Below are 16,145 nucleotides of genomic sequence, written 5' to 3'. Positions count from 1 at the left end.
GAATAAGAATCCAGGTCAGTGTGCAGGGCCTACTTCTTTCTTTAAGACTTATAAAGGTCTAAATCCCCTTGGAACCCCTGTATCACATGAAGATTCCTTCTCCAAGACCCCCGCTGTTTCCATTGACCCCTGCAGCCATTACAGATTATACGGGGCCCCCTGACTGCTGTACTCCTGCATCTGCTTACTGGCACCCACTGGATCATCCCAGCTGTAAACCCAGACCTAACCAAAAACTGTTGCCTCTGTGTTGTTCTCTCAGTCCTTTTCTATCGAGCTTTAGATCTTACCCCAAATAATTCTAAACAGAGCTCAACTGGTTCTCCTGATCCCTGGTTCCAGCCTCACCCAACAGTGGTTTGGGGAAACACTTCCTACTTTTTAGGTTTCATTAAGGGCCTCAAAGCTTCTGCTGACTGTACAGATATGTTGACCATCCCCTCAGGCTCTCTGGCAGTCCACTCCCCCTGAAACTTTGTTGTGCTGATGGGTTACATCAAGTGTTTGCTGGCACCAAAATGAATCTCCATGCCCTTGCTTTTCTGGCACCTGACCTCTGTTTATGCAGCTCAACAAGACCCTGTACGTGTCCCTCCTGGCAGTTTTTCTAGGCCTATGTTATCCACATTCTGACATGCTTCCTGTCTGAATACTTTAAAACTATACACCTCTAGCTCACTCTTTTGCAAGTTACCTCTCTTTACCAGCTCCGTAGTACTGAGGGAACTGAAGAAGACGCTCCTCTATAAACAAAACAGGGGTGAACATTGGGGCACAATGATAGGATTAGTCAAGGCACAGTTATAAAACAGCAAACTTACAGATATTTCCTGGTAAAAGCTTGAGATCAGTTAGAGGCCTGTGACTGTGCTCTTGCTGCCTGTCACATAGCTGCCCTGCTACCTTCAGTCAGCCTCGACTGCCTGGGTCCAGCTGCTTTTCTTCTAATAATGCGCTGGGCCAATGTGACTATTCTCAGCTTATGTTTCCCTAACTAAGAAGATAGGTTGCTTCTAACTGGCTTCAAAGACTTTGGTTGGGGCAAAGTAACCCAGTCCAAGACACTTTCTACTCCGCCACAGCCACATGTAGGAGAATACAGCAGATTCATGAGGAGCCTGGGCCCACAGCCACACGGAATATAGTACAGCAGGTGCACGAGGAGACCAGGCCCACAGCCACATGGTGTACAATACAGCAGATACACGAAGAGCCCTGACCACAGCCAAATGGAGTAGAATACAGCAGATGGATGAGGAGCCCTGGCCCACAGCCACATGAAGGAGAATAGAGCAGACATCCGAGGAGCCCTGGTCCAGCACCACATGGAGTAGAGTACAGCAGATGCGCCAGGAGCCTGAGCCCACAGCCACATGGAGTAGAACACAGCGGGTGCACAGGGAGCCCGGGCCCTAAGGCACATGGGGTAGAATACAGCAGATGCACGAGGATCCCTTTTCCACAGCCACATGGAGTAGAGTAAGAGATGAACGAGGATCCCTGGCCAACAGCCACATGGAGTAGAGTACAGAAGATGCACAATCCAAAAGCCACATGGAGCAGAATACATCAGATGCAGGATGAGCCCTAGCCCATAGCCACATGGAGTACAATACAGCAGATGCAGAAGGAGACCGGGGCCACAGCTACATGTAATACAATACAGCACATGTACAAGGAGCACTGGCCACAGCCACATGGAGTATAACACAGCAGATGCATGAGGAACCCGGGCCCACAGCCGCATGGAGTATAACACAGCAGATGCACTAGGAACACTGGACCACAGCCACATGGAGTAGAACACAGCAGAATGACAAGGAGGCCTGGTCTACAGCCACATGAGGGAGAAAACAGCAGATGCAAGAGGAGCCAGTGCACACTGTCAAATGGAGTAGAATACAGCAGATGCACAAGGAGGGCTGGCCACAGCCACATGGAGTAGAGTAAGAGATGAACGAGGATCCCTGGCCAACAGCCACATGGAGTAGAGTACAGAAGATGCATGAGGAGCACAATCCAAGAGCCACATGGAGCAGAATACATCAGATGCAGGATGAGCCCTAGCCCATAGCCACATGGAGTACAATACAGCAGATGCAGAAGGAGACCGGGGCCACAGCTACATGTAATACAATACAGCACATGTATGAGGAGCACTGGCCACAGCCGCATGGAGTATAACACAGCAGATACACTAGGAACACTGGACCACAGCCACATGGAGTAGAACACAGCAGATGCACGAGGAACCCGGGCCCACAGCCACATGGAGTATAACACAGAAGATGCACTAGGAACACTGGACCACAGCCACATGGAGTAGAACACAGCAGAATGACAAGGAGGCCTGGTCTACAGCCACATGAGGGAGAAAACAGCAGATACAAGAGGAGCCAGTGCACACTGTCAAATGGAGTAGAATACAGCAGATGCACAAGGAGGGCTGGCCACAGCCACATGGAGTAGAATAGAGCAGATGCATGAGGAGCCCTGGCCCACAGCCACATGGAGTGGAATACAGCAGATGCAGGATGAGCCTTGGTGAACAGTCACATGGAGTAGAATACAGCTAATCCACAAGAAGTCCAGGCCCGTAGCCACATGGAGTAGAATAGAGCAGATGCACGCGGAGCCTGGAACCACAGCCACATGGAGTAGAATACAGCACATGCAGAAGGAGCCCTGGCCCACAGGTACATTGAAGAGAATACAGAAGATGCAGGAGGAGCCCAGGCCCACAGCCACATGGCACACTATACAGCAGGTGCATGAGGAGCCCGGGACAACAGCCACATGGAGTAGAATAGAGCAGATGCATGATAAGCCTTGGTCCAAAGTCACATGGAATAGAATACAGCTAATCCACGAGGAGGCCAGGCCCACAGCCACATGGAGTAGAATACAACAGATGCAGGAAGAGCCCTGCCCACAACCACAGTGGATTAGAATATGGCAGGTGCATGAGGAACCCTGGCCCACAGCCACATGGACGGAATACAGCAGAGGCACGAGGAGCCTAGGCCCACAGCCACCTGGAGTAGAATACACTAGATGCAGAAGGAAGACTGGTCTACGACCACATATGCAAGTGCCCATCACATTACGCAGGTGCAGAGAAACCGTTGTGCTTCTTATTGTGTGCTCAGTGCAAGACTTAGGGTGACCCAGCGCTCCTCTCCCATTGGGGCATCTCTGGCATGGCTGCAGCTGGTTGCAGATGAAGAGCTCCCATGCAGGTTATGGAAGCTCAGTGCGGAAAGCAAAGTCGGGCATCATTAGAGTGCTCGGTCCTAATGGGAAGAGGAGTGGGGGCCTTCCCTGGCTGGTGCCCCATGGTGTGAACTGGGTCTTTAAAGGACCCAGATGTCTCTGAAAACCTGTGCTTTGCCTCACAAGGCTCGCAGCCTGTTTTCCAAGAGAGCATGCAGTGCAGTCAGGCCGTGCCCTCTGCCCCTGAGGTTCCATTTCTACCCATTGAAACTCTGCAGTCCCAAGTCCCCTGGTGACATACAAACCTAAGACCGCTCCACTACACCCTTAAGAAGACAGTGCCTCAGAGAGCAAGATCTCTTCCTCCACTGGCAAACCCTATTTGTCCAGAAACTTTGCCACTTTACCACTGGCAGTGGAAGCATGCACATCTCCAGGGACCACGCCTGCATCTCCCTTGCTGAAGAGCCCCCTCGACTATCAGCTTTCCGAACCCAGGTTCTTCTGCCATGAAAAGCCCACCGAGTTCTTCTCCCTTTGGGACATGGCCTGTGCTTCACGTAATGGGTCACCTGCCACCTCTTCCTGGAAGCCTTTTTCCACCAAACCTCCTCCTGCTCCAGGAGCCTTTTTGCTGGGCCCATGCATATGCACTTACTGTTGAGCAGGGAATTCCAGGTCTCCCAGGAGGGGCTCCGGAAAAGGCTCCTTTGGGAAGAGGGGAGGGAAGTGACTGCTGGGTCCCAGCCAGAGGAGGCCTTCCTGGGATCTGGCTCTGCAGGGACCCAGGGCCTCAGCATTGCCTGCCCAGCAGACCTCACATCTGTGGGGGTTCCTGCTCCCCTCCCTGCTGAGCCAGGTCCAGGGCACGAGCACCTGCCGGAATCCTCCCCCTTCACAGCCACCAATGGGCGCTCAGGACCCAGTTGTCACGCCCAGGTCTCCATGTACACCCGGGTCCTCTGGTGCTGCCCCCACACGAGCTGTAACAGTGCCTTCCTCTGGGGTACAGCTGCCATGTCCAGCCTGCGGGCTCCTTTACATGCCAAGGGCGCCTGGATGACATACACACAAATGCAGCCGACTGCCCGTGTCCTGCCTGGGAGGGAAAGTGGATTTTGTGGGACCCGCGAGCTGCATCTGCCTCACAGGGGAGAGCAGAGTGTGCTGTCCTCTTACATTGCATCCCCGACACCCACCCCCACAATCCCATTCCAGGGGATGGGGCAGCGGAGCGTCCCGTCCTTCCCTCCCTGTCCCTCACTGGGGTGGGCACTGTGCAGCTGACGGAGGAGGAGAGCAGCACACGCCTGTCAGTGTGCATCCGAGCTTGCTCGTTCCCGGAGAACGCGGGCAGCACCGACATTCCGGTCGCTGTGACGACCACAACAAACCACTCCTGCCTTCGCGAGGCAGGCACACTTCCCAGAGATAGTGACAGACGTGAGGCAAAGAGTAACTGTAGCAGTATCATATCGGGACAAGTAGGTGGCTACCGTCCTTGTGTGTGTGTGTGTGTGTGTGTGTATGTGTGTGTGCTCACACGTGCGGTCTGTGTCAGGCGTGGAGGGGTCCCGTCCTTCTGGGTGTGAGAGACACTGGTGTCTCTTCATGAAGGGCTGGTGGAAGACACCGTTAGCCATTGTGTCCCCAGCCCCATCTTGTCCTGAAGACACACCTGTTATGTGCGGAGCTGTCACCTGCGTGTGTATAGCTGAGATCCCAAAGTGTTTCTGCTTCGACCCCTCAGTGTCACAACTCTGTCCCCTGCTCCCTTAATTAAGGACGTCCCTTTACTCATGGCACAATTTCCTAGTAACCTAAGGCTGTCTTCTGTCCTCAGGAGACAAACATGTGTGTCTGGACTCCGGGCTGGGGGGACATGAAGCGTCTCTCGCATGTTTCCTGGCATGCACCAGCAGGTCCAGGCGAGGGGTCAGTGCACCTAGCAGTCCTCTCCCTGCGTTCTGTGTCATCAGGTGACTCCCGTGTACTGAAGTCCTTGGCACTTTCTTCCTTAGATCCAGGATCTCCTGGAAACGGAGGTTGGAGGCCGTGCTGTGGTGGAGGCAACAGCGAGAGATCCAAGGAGTTCCACAGCACCGATGCAAATCTTTGAGTGATTTGGACATGAAAGCCATGGTCCCCCAGGAAGGGGCAGAGTGGAAGGCCCCAGGCCCCCTGGTCAAGGAAACAGGGGAAAGGAGAGTCCTTAGGAAGTCCCTGGAGATCCTGGAGGAAATCCCACCATGGGGGGAAAGAGGGCACCGCCATGCACAAGAGGTCCCCACCTCCAAGGGACCTCAGAGGGTTTCTGGAGGGCGAGCCAGCCCACATCCTCCTCGAAAGCAAGCGAGCCACAAAGGGGACTCCCGGGCCCAGCGTAGGAGAAGGGGACACTCAGGGTCCTTGCCAGTGCCTTGGGGGAAGGAGGCTCCCCTGAGCAGGGAGACAGGCCAGGGTCACAAGGCCATGGCACCTGCTCCCCCTGGGAGGCGAGCCAGCAGCACCAGCAGTAGCATCACGAGTGCGAGCCCACAGGCCCTGGCAGCTTTTGGAATTGGGGCTCAGCACCAGGGCCTGGGAAAGCTGGACATGATGGCCATCGTATCCCTGTGTCGCCTAGACATCAAGCGAGGCCAATGCACACTCGGGGTGCAGTGTGCTCCATCCCGGCCTGCAGGAGTCATGCCCCCTACAGCCAGAGGGCTGAGCACAGAGGCCCAGAACACCAGCCCAGGGCCCCAGGCTGCAGCTTCCTCCCCTGGCCACACCTTCCCGTGCAGTATGCAGGACCCTGGCCTGGGAGCCTCCCCAAAACTAGGGTGGGAAGGGGTGACTGCGTCCTCCACATCCCCTGACCCAGCGCTGCAAGGCTCGCTGCGAGTCCTGCAGAGGAAAAGGAAGCTCCAGGCAGCAGGCCAGGAGGAAGGCCCGCCAGCTCCTGGGTCCACAAGGCCCTCACAGGCTGTCACCCAGCCTCAGCCCCAGCTCCAGCACCAGCACCAAAGAGCCAGCCCCACACCCCAGGGGCAGGCCACCAGCCTGGGCTCTACCTGCGCCCCCGCTACCATCGCCAGAGGCTCCGTGGTGTGGTACAAATGCGCGGAGCACCCCTTTTGGCCGGCAGTGGTCACCAGTGTCAGCCTCAGCCGGCAGATGGCCAGGGTGCTCTTGATCGAGGCCAACCTGTGCGGGGAGCGCAGCGGCATCCGGGTGCCTCTTGGCAGGCTGAAGCCCCTGGACTGTGAGGAGAAAGCAAAGCTGGTGCGCAGAGCCAGCAGGGCCTTCGGGCCCAGCCTCGCCTGGTGCCTCTCCCTGGTGGCCCACTACAGAGAAGGCCTGGCGCGAGGGTCTTTCCGGGGCTCCTTCCTGGAGTACTACGCGGCCGATGCCAGCTACCCCCTCCGCAGGGCTCTGCGAGGGGGACCAGGTCTGCTGCCCCTGTGCTTCCCTGAGGTCCACTACAGCGACCTAGAGGACTCTGAGGAGGAGCAGCAGGAGGAAGAGGACTCGCCACATCCCAACCAGGCTCTGGGTTTGAAGGTGCCCCGCAAGAGGCTGCTGCCCGACCGCACCCGGGCCGTGAGGGACCGCACCAACCAGAAGATAGTGGATTTCATCGTGAAGACCAAGGGCACCGACTGCCACTTGCTGGACATCGTGCAGGGCAGGAAGCCATCTCGCTGGCTGGAGGCCTTCTTGCAAGAGCGCAGGTACCTCGTCTGCGTGGAGACCTACCTGGAGGACGACGACCAGCTGCTCCTCGTGGCCCGACACCTACAGCGCCTCTGTGAGCGCACTGAGGAGCCCATGCTGGCTCTGCGTGCAGTGGACAAGGTGAGGCTGGTGATGGAGGTGCTGCTACCAGAGGCTGTGATCTGCTCCATCGCCACCCTGGAGGGGCTGGACTACCACGGCGCACAGGAAAAGTTTCTGCGTGGGCCCCTGGTGCACCCTCGAGAGAAAGAGCTGTTTGACAGGAAGATCAGGAGAGAGAGGAAGAAGAGATCCAGGGCCAGCGAGGAGCTGCTCTGCACCCCTCCTAAGTCTGCGCCCACACCCTAGTGGGGAACCCTCCTCCTCAGTCCGTGCACAGAGAGGCTGTGCTCACAATAAAAGCTCTGCACCCCTCCCTCACGTGTGTGTGTGTGTTGTACTTGGGGTTGTACCCAGCAAAGGGGGGCACCCAAAATATACGGGTGCCCTCCAGAAGGAGTCCTGGTCAGGGATGGCAGCTGCTCTCATCACTTGGACGGCTCAGTGAAAATTCCCTTCCCATCCTACACCCACCCGAGTTCGCACCCATGAGGTCCACTTGCAGGAATGGCTGTGGGAAGGAACTTCCCCGCCCTGCACGCACCCCCTCCCTGGCTCTGCCCCACACAGAGAGGCTCCCAGGACCCCTGCCTGGACCCTGCATGCCACAGGCTCATGGTCCTGCTCCTCCGCCATATGAACAGAGGACCTTGCTGCTCTATGGGGACCTGGTCCCCACTCCCAACTCCACCCCTTCCCCCCTCCCCGAGCTCATCCTCTGGCTTCTCTGTGAGCCCTGGCCCCTGAATCCTACAAGCCGTGCCACCCCAGCCCCTTCACCAGGCTCACAAGGTTCCTCTCCAGGTGCCCTGTGTCCTTGTCCCATGTCCAGCCCCTTGCCCTGGGAGGATCCTCAAGAGAAAGACAGGTGCAGCTGGAGGCTGTGTCCGTGCAGAAGCAAGGGATGAAGATGCGTGGCCAAGGGGACTCTACCTAGTTCCTCAGGTGCCCAGATGCACAGGCTGCACCCTCTTTCTGAGAAAGGCCCCGGTGTCATGACCTATGGGGCTGCTCTGAGGCCAGAGCCCCACTCTCCCCCATATCCCTGAGGGGACTGGTGTCTGTTTGTTGGGGGTGGCAGGGGAGCTGGCCTCTCCTGGATGCCATCTACAGCCCTGCTGGTCATGGCTGCAAAAGGCACAGCCTGCGTCCTTGCTGAGCAGCTTCTTGGGGTACACACTGGAGGCTATGTCACCACGTGCAGGCCAGACAGACAGGCATGTGAAGTGCTGGTGGCAGCAGTGTCTGAATAGCCCAGTGCTGGGAGCCAGGAGCGGAATGCCCACCTGCATGGTCTAGGACAGGTGAGACCCCAGGGGGCTTCAAGGGGCCTAAAGGAGCTGAGCTCTGGCACTTGTGGGAGGACCTTGGGCAATGACGGTTGATGGGAAGGGAGAGCCACCAAAGCCCATACCAGCCTGGTGCCTGTCACCAGCTGCATTCCTGCTCTTCCCTCTCTTCTCCCTCTTCCACCTTCTCTTCCTCCGCCTTACCCCTGGCTTCACATTCAGCTTGGGCGCTATCTGTGTGCTTCACCAGGGCTCTCCTGCTCCAGACTAGACTGGGCTTCCATGGCTCAGGCTCCCCAGGGAGCTTCAGAATCTCTGTAAATGTCCAAAGCCTGTTGACCACTGCCAGCCTCCTCAGAGCTGCATGCAGAGGCTCAGCCATGTAGGTCCTGGTGAGTACCTGCCTGTGTTGCATGTGATCTGTGTTGTAACCCCCCCCCCAAAAAAAAACAAGGCCCCATGATGAAATACGGGGCAAGACCCCTGAGATGATAAATGGGACAAAATGATGTCTTTTTTAAAAGAAGTGCTTTTATTTTAGCTGGCCCAGTGACACAGTGCAGATGGAATTTGCAAAGCTGTGCAACTGAGTTAGAATTTTGACTGATTTTCATAGTGCATTTATGATTAGCTCATTGATCATTAGGTACATAGTGATGAGAAACAGAAACAAAGTGGGCCTTTGTGCCCCTTTGCTTGAGGTCAGAGGCATTTCACAGTGGGTGGTTAGCCAGTTCATAGCCCTTGGTCTGCCAATTTCAGGAACATTTGTCTCTCATAAAGGGAACAATGATGGTTGACACAGCGCCATTTGTCTCTTACAAGGGGAACAAAGGTTGACATAGCAAACAGGTAACTTGGGGGACAACACATACAGAACAGCATGATGATGCAGTCAGTTAATTTATAACAAATTTATAACAATGTGGTCAGTGCTCCAGGTACATGGTTATGCACAGAGCATAACAATCTGCAGAGGCCAGGGCCAGGGCCCTTCAGGGATGGCTTTGTCTGCAGCATGACTTCCAGGCGCAACACGGAGGCTGAGAGATGCTCACCTGACTGCTGCTGAGCAGTGAAACACTTGGGTCAGATGGCGTGGCCTGGGCCCTTTGTCTCCAAACACCCAGATCAGGGCTGCCGGGTAGTCCTGGGGGATTCTCGGCCAGGAGCCTGTGCAACAGCCGCTGGGGAACCCCACTCAAGCCTTCCATCAGCTTCCTCTTGCTCTCCCTTTCCGAGACTTCCTGCCACACAGGCAGCACATCAGTGGTGTGGTCTAACCAGGCCTCCAAGGACCCTTCTCCAGGGCTGGCAGCTCCCTCCGGGAACAAACACCCAGGCACTATCCCTCACCTTCTCAGGCAAAGTGGATCACCTGACTCACGGATCAGAGCCAGCACAGCCCTGGCTGATTCATATGCAGAGCACCGGCCACACTGGCCATCTGCCCCTGTTGCTCTAGCAAGTGGAACTCTGGACCTAGAAACTCCTCACCCGACCTCTAGGGCACAAAGTCCATGTTCAAGGAGCCTTTGGTGCCTGGGATTTCCCTGGAGACCATAGCATAGCTGAGTTCCTGTCGAGCCTGACCAGGGCCACAGTGGCATGACCCTCCTCTCCTTGGAACACTTTTCCCAGCACAGTAAAGTGGCCCACAGGCTGCAGGGCCAACTCCAGAGAGTCCTGGAGTTCACTTTCATCCCAGTCCTCAGGGCACCAAGGCCAAAGCATGGTCAGCACCATGGCCAGCGATTTCAGCTGCAGGCACAGGGCCTCAACCAGCTATTGGCAGGGCCAGGTTTCCTGAACAGAAGAGGCCAGAGGGGTGGGGCTGAAGGGCAGGAGGAAGGCACAGGGGTTGGCTCCAGGAGGAGCACATCCTGGGAATGCAAAGAGGTTACTGTCCACCCCAACCCAAATTACACACACACACACACACACACACACACACACACACACTTCCTCCAAAGCTGCCTTCTGGAGCTAGGTCACAGCTGCACCTCCTAGCATAGGCTCCCTGGAGCCCACAGCCCTCCCCACATGGCCTCCATCCCACACAGCCCCCATCCCACACATCCAGCTCCAAACAGCCATCGCCCCCAAAAGCCCCACCCCACATAGCCCCACCCTACAAGTCCCGCCCCACCCAGCCCCAAACAGCCCTGCCCCAAAAGTCCCACCCACACAGCCCCCACCCTATCCTGCCCCCATAGGTTGCCCCAGTCCAGGCCCAGGGGAGCAGAGGGCTAGGTGTCTCCATGGACACAGTGCCCCTTGGTCCTTCTGATCCCTCTGCTCTTCCCAGGTCTGGGGTGGGACAGCTTGTTTTGGGAAAGGCAAGCTCCTTCCTGGAGCACAGCTGCGGTGGCCATGGCTTCCTCTCAGTCCCCAGCTGTCCTGGCAGGGCACGTGGGTGACTGCTCTCTGTGCTTGAGACTCCGAGTGAGGAGCGCGCGGGAAGCAGAGCACGGACCCTCGAGAGGTGCCTAGAGACCACCAGGCCATTGATGCTCCCAGGTCACCTGGCTGGGCTAGGGCTGCTGCCCCTGCCTTGACGCCGTGGACAGGGGGCGCCAGAGTGATCAGATCTGCAGCAACTGGGGATGTGCTCTGGCCAGGCAGGGAGACCTGTGGGGCTCCTTCCCCTGCACTGCTTCTGCCCATCCACACCCAGGATGGGGCCAGTCCAGTGGACAGCCTGGGTGAGGCGCACCTAGTACAGGTGATTCCCAGGGGAGACGCTGCACCTGGGCACCCTGGTGGCTCCCATAGGCAAGACGCCCACTGAGGGGCCCCCATCTGGCTGGGTGCTGCCTGGCCCTGCTAGGAGCCAGCTGGCCTGGGACCTTAGCAGTCAGCAAGTGTGCTGCAGGCTGGCCCGCTTGCCTGGCTGCCCTGGAGCCTCCGCTGGCCAACATTTGGGAGGTGGCCAGTGCCATGAATGGCCCGAGCCTTCTCCTCTCTGCCTGCCATAACCCTAGTACCCTGGAGATAGCTGCTTCCTGGGTTTGGCGCCCAATCCCCTGGGCCTGCCTCTCCCAGGCCTCTGAGCACCGGCTTCTGTATTGCTGTGTGCTGTGGAGGCAGCAGGATGACGAAGGAGTAATTGCCCCTCAGGCAGGGTACCCCAACCATCCCCATTCTTGCTCTTGCTTGCTGAGCCAGGACGTCCTCACCTCCATGGGGCCCTTCTGGCCACTCACGGTGGGGCTCACCATGCCACCGGCTCTGGGAAGCCATGTGGGGTAGCAGCGTGGGATGGAACAGGCCCGTGGCTTCCATCCACTCTGTGGTCATCAGCCACTTGTCCGGGACCACGAAACTGGGACCCCAGTGACTTTTCCCAGGTCTGACTGGATGGTAGGATGAAGGGAGCTGGGATTAAGGGCGAGTGGCTTGCAGCTAAAGGAACTGGAGGCAAGAGTAGGCCAGTGGGTCATGCCTCACAGGCCTTGGCTAAGTGCTGGGCTCTTTCTTAGGCGTTTTAATGTGAACTTATATGCTATGATTTTGAAATGAAGGACGTGTGTCTTGCATAATGATCTAAGGTGTTTTTTGCCTCAAGGCTCTTATATTGTTTATTTGCCTTAATATAACTAACATTCTAAACTTCCTGGAATTATTTTTAGAACATAGGAACTTTTATAAAGCATGTAATGGTTTTCTCACTTTTTAATCAATGAAAACTTTTTTTTCCCTCTCCTAATAGAGTTCTGCAAGAAAACTAAGTGAATCACTGGGAGAATTGTAAGATGGCAAGGGAAGATGCCCAAAGTGGAAAGCCACCTCTGGAGTTTCTCCAGAAAGGGGCGTGTGAGTGTCCCACCTGTGGGCATCAGAAAGGACAACTGGGGACACCCGGGCCGAGGTGAAGATGTAAATGTGTTCAGTTTGCCAAGTTACTGAGCACTTATGTCACCGGAGGAGACCTGTTCCTTCACTGCACACGTCCACTCGGCGGTGTGCCTGGGTGTCACCCTATGATATTACTCACCTGCATTATTTGAGTAGTTGTGCATTATTCCACCGCAAAATATACATGCTACGGAGTACTGTTCTTTTTCTCCTTTCTGTTGTTGGTTACCTTTGGAGCTGAGTGTCTGTGGAAATGTTTCCTGTGCCTTTGTGTGCCCAGTGCCGTGTACGGTAGCTAGCACACACAGGCAACGCGCATGGACAAACCTCGCTTCTCAGCTGGAAAGTGTCCTAGAGGCTGATGGGGGCAGCCTCCAAAGCTTGGCCTTGCCCTGGCTTGGGCCAGCAGTGAGTCATGTAGGGTCATTCAGAGGACACATTCGTGGGCCGCACCTCTCACAGGTCTGATCCACTGAGTTTGAATGGGGCCTAGGACTTTTTCCTTTCTCCAGAGCTCCTGGTAACTCAATAAAGTACGCACTCCACAATGTTTAGCACACAAAGATGCTATAAAGAAAAGTGCCACCGATGCTTTAATTCAGGGCCTGGTTGGAGGCCTAAGATCCCTACAATCCCGCCTCTGAGGTCAGCCCTCTCCTGTACTGTGGTCCTTGTTAGGTCCCAGCCTTGCCCTGCTGGAGGGGATCACTGTGTGCATTGCAGCATGCCGAGCTTTACTGCAGAATGAACACATCCTTAGGGACTGGCAGTACTGGGTTTGCCGGTTTACGTCTTTACATAAATGGTGTCGTATTCTTCACATTCATCCATTCAATCAGTCTTTATGAGAAAAACTGCCGTTTGATATATGCAAATTGGGTTAATAGATCTCCCATTCTGTGGAGTACTCTATTGTGTGTCTGTGAACCAAAATGTATTCACCACTTTCCTCATTGCTAGGTATGCTCCTTATTTTCCCTTTTTAGGCCACACCACAGGAATTACCCTTGGAGCATTTTGCTAGGCTGTGGATGTAGCTGTGGCATTGCTGGGTTGAAGACCATCTTGAGTGGTTTGTTTTTAGTGTCTTTTTCATGAACATCTTTTGCAATGCACAATAGTTACATTCATCCCGGGGATTTGGAACACTGACATATCACAAATGGATCATTTTTACTTCCTCTTCCTCTTCCTTCCTTCCCATCTCTCCTTATCCTCCCATCGCCACAAAGTCCAGCTCCCTGCTTTCTGCATTCTGTCTTTATTTTTGCTCTTTGAAGTATTTATATTTGGGTGTCTCCTTTAAAGGAAAAATCCAATATTTGACCTTCTGTGTCTGATTTATTTTGCTTAGCACCCTGGTCTCAAAATGCATCCAATTTCCTAATAAATGACTCAACTTTATCCTTTATGGCTGAGTAGTATTCGTAGTTCTTTCTCCATTCATCTAGTGATGGATCTGCAGGACTCTTCCAAGAGTTAGCTGTGGTGAGTCTTGCTGTCATGAAAATGGGTATGTGGAGATCCCTGCGGGATGTCTTTTATGTTTTGGGGAAGACATCCAGAAGCAGCATAGCTGGCTCAAATGGAAGTTGTATTTTACGGTTTTCATGAGCACATGTTTGTCAGAGACCGATCAGGCAGGCCCCCAACCTCCCAAAACAGTTATGGCAAAGGCTTAAACAAAAAGTGACAATGCGCTATGGTTTGGGGAAATCTGGGAAGGTCCGAGCTCTCCTGAGATTAAGACCAGGAGTTCTCCAGAGCACTCATACTTATTGGGACTCTACACAAAGAATAGCACACTGAGGTAAAGGCAGAAACTAAGGAGGACCTTGGGAAGTTTAAACCCAATTCTCCAAGCTGTCGATGTTGCAGTTAAGACAGCTGTCCTATCTCTCGGGCTGACATCTATGCCAGGAGCCAATGCCTGCAGCTGCATCTTACCTAAGGACTGGAGTGAGCCCATGTTTCCGGGCTTGTCTTGTCTTCGGAGCATTGAGGTCAGCAAGCTAACCCTTGCATTCTCGGTCTGCAGCATGTGTTTCTGCACACACTGTGTGCATTCCTTGGGTGGGGTCGGTACGTGCACATAGCCTATCTTAATTCTTACTTCATTCCCTTTCCCTACTCTCCCTCCATCTGTCCGTCTGCTTGCCATCTGAGGAACATTTACTTCCCTACTTCCTATTGTCTTTTATTTTGCTTTTTATTTCTAATTTGGGTTTCCAATATAGGAGAAACACTGTGATATTTAAAATTGTATGCCTGACTTGTTTTGGTTAACATGATAGTCTCAAGGTGCGTCTGTTTTGTAACTCAAGTGACTCCAGTTCATCTTCTTAGCAGAGGAGTGCTCCATTGTATGTACATACCACATATTCCTTATCCCCTCCTCTGGGGATGGACATGTAGTCTGCTTCTAAGATTTAGCTGTTTTGAATCTCTGCACCATTTCCATGTTTGCAGATAACGCCAAACTGGTTTCTGAGTTACTGTACCAGTTTATGCTACCTTCAGTCAGCCTTGACTGCCTGGGTCCAGCTGCTTTTCTTCTAATAATGCGCTGGGCCAATGTGACTATTCTCAGCTTATGTTTCCCTGACTAAGAAGATAGGTGGCTTCTAACTGGCTTCAAAGACTTTGGTTGGGGCAAAGTAACCCAGTCCAAGACACTTTCTACTCCGCCAGCTCCACATGAACTAACCCCCTTGTTCCCAAGATGTTCGTACATTGTGATAGACAATCGCTTTTATGCAAATATATTTAGAGTTAGTTTACCTGACAATGTATGACTTAATTAATTCCCTGTAAACAGTCATGTAATGCCTTGTACCTCCTGCTTTATAACTGTATTTAAACTGAACCCAAAACTGTCTCAGTGTTGCTGATTTGGAGATGAGAGTCCCATCAGCCCTCTAGCATCATAAACAGTTGCCTTCTAGATTCCTTGGTGCAAAGTCTTCCATTTGGAGTGATACTGGTTTTTCTGTAATGATATAAAGGAACAGAGAGAGATCTGAGCCTACTGGCCTTGGTGATTGTAATGATGCAGCCACAAATGAAGAAATGCTGGAAACCACCAGAAGTTGCAAGATACAAGAATGAATTTTTCCTTAAAGCCTCCAGAGGACATGGTGCCTTGCTGATATCTTGATTTTCCCAGTGATACTGACTTTGGCTTTCTGGTCTCCAGGTCTGTGATGGAGTAACTTTGTAGCAGTAGCCACGAGAAGGTCATACAGGATGAAGCTGATTCTTCCATGATAGCCACAACTTGCCATGCACACCTACTGTGTCAATGCTAAATATCAGATAATCAGAGCAGAAACAGCAGTGTTGGAGAGGCAAATGTCTCTCTGGGAGGAGGGGGCTCAGGAAGTATATATAGAGATTTAGATGTTGGGAATCTTCTTATGGCTGAAGAATGCAACGAGAACCTAAAGGGGAAACTGGCAGCTTGGATCAATGTTTACTCCCCTCGTGAGTGGTTTGTGAGCTACACAAAAGGAGCACAACCTTGGATAGAGCTTACGGTGCCCTTGCATTTTACAGAGCACTCTAAAGTGAAGGCTTGGTCACAGGTCAACAGTTCTGGGAATTGTATTAATGAGTTCTCAGTTAACAGAATTCTGGCTGACTTGGAATTGGGGTGTGTCTCTTAACATGGTGGGGCACAAGGAATCCAGAGAAGGTGTGACGTCTGTTTGTGACAGTACGTCAACTAAACTCAAGACACTGGTTAAAGACCAGTCTTCTCTAGATGACCTTGCAAGCTGTCTGTGGCTGAATGTGTAGGTCAGAGAAAGGCAACAAGGCATACAGAGAAATACCAGTGTCCTTTGATTTATGATAAGACTATGTTCTGATAAACTCATCATAACACAAGTAACTTGAAAACATCCTACGTTAAAAAAACACATCTGCTACAATTAACATACAGAGCATCCTAGCTTAGCAACAGTG

General features: G+C 53.6%; 1 protein-coding gene across 1 annotated transcript in view; it reads right to left on the bottom strand.

The window, feature by feature from the left end:
• Window positions 1-8,218: 8,218 nt before the first annotated feature.
• Window positions 8,219-16,145, bottom strand: part of LOC100715938 (PNMA family member 6A) — a 36,661-nt gene continuing 28,734 nt past the window's right edge. The window contains 7 exon segments of the mRNA XM_063245616.1: window positions 8,219-8,318; window positions 9,289-9,419; window positions 9,421-9,475; window positions 9,477-9,633; window positions 9,636-9,902; window positions 9,905-10,082; window positions 11,501-11,552. Coding sequence (XP_063101686.1) covers window positions 8,219-8,318; window positions 9,289-9,419; window positions 9,421-9,475; window positions 9,477-9,633; window positions 9,636-9,902; window positions 9,905-10,082; window positions 11,501-11,552 — 940 coding nt within the window.

Source organism: Cavia porcellus, unplaced genomic scaffold (genome assembly GCF_034190915.1).
Source record: "Cavia porcellus strain 051 isolate PalLab524CR breed Dunkin Hartley unplaced genomic scaffold, mCavPor4.1 scaffold_3, whole genome shotgun sequence".
In the NCBI taxonomy this organism is placed as follows: domain Eukaryota; kingdom Metazoa; phylum Chordata; class Mammalia; order Rodentia; family Caviidae; genus Cavia; species Cavia porcellus.
Note: the sequence above shows the minus strand (reverse complement) of the source record. Positions and strands in the feature narration are given on the sequence as shown.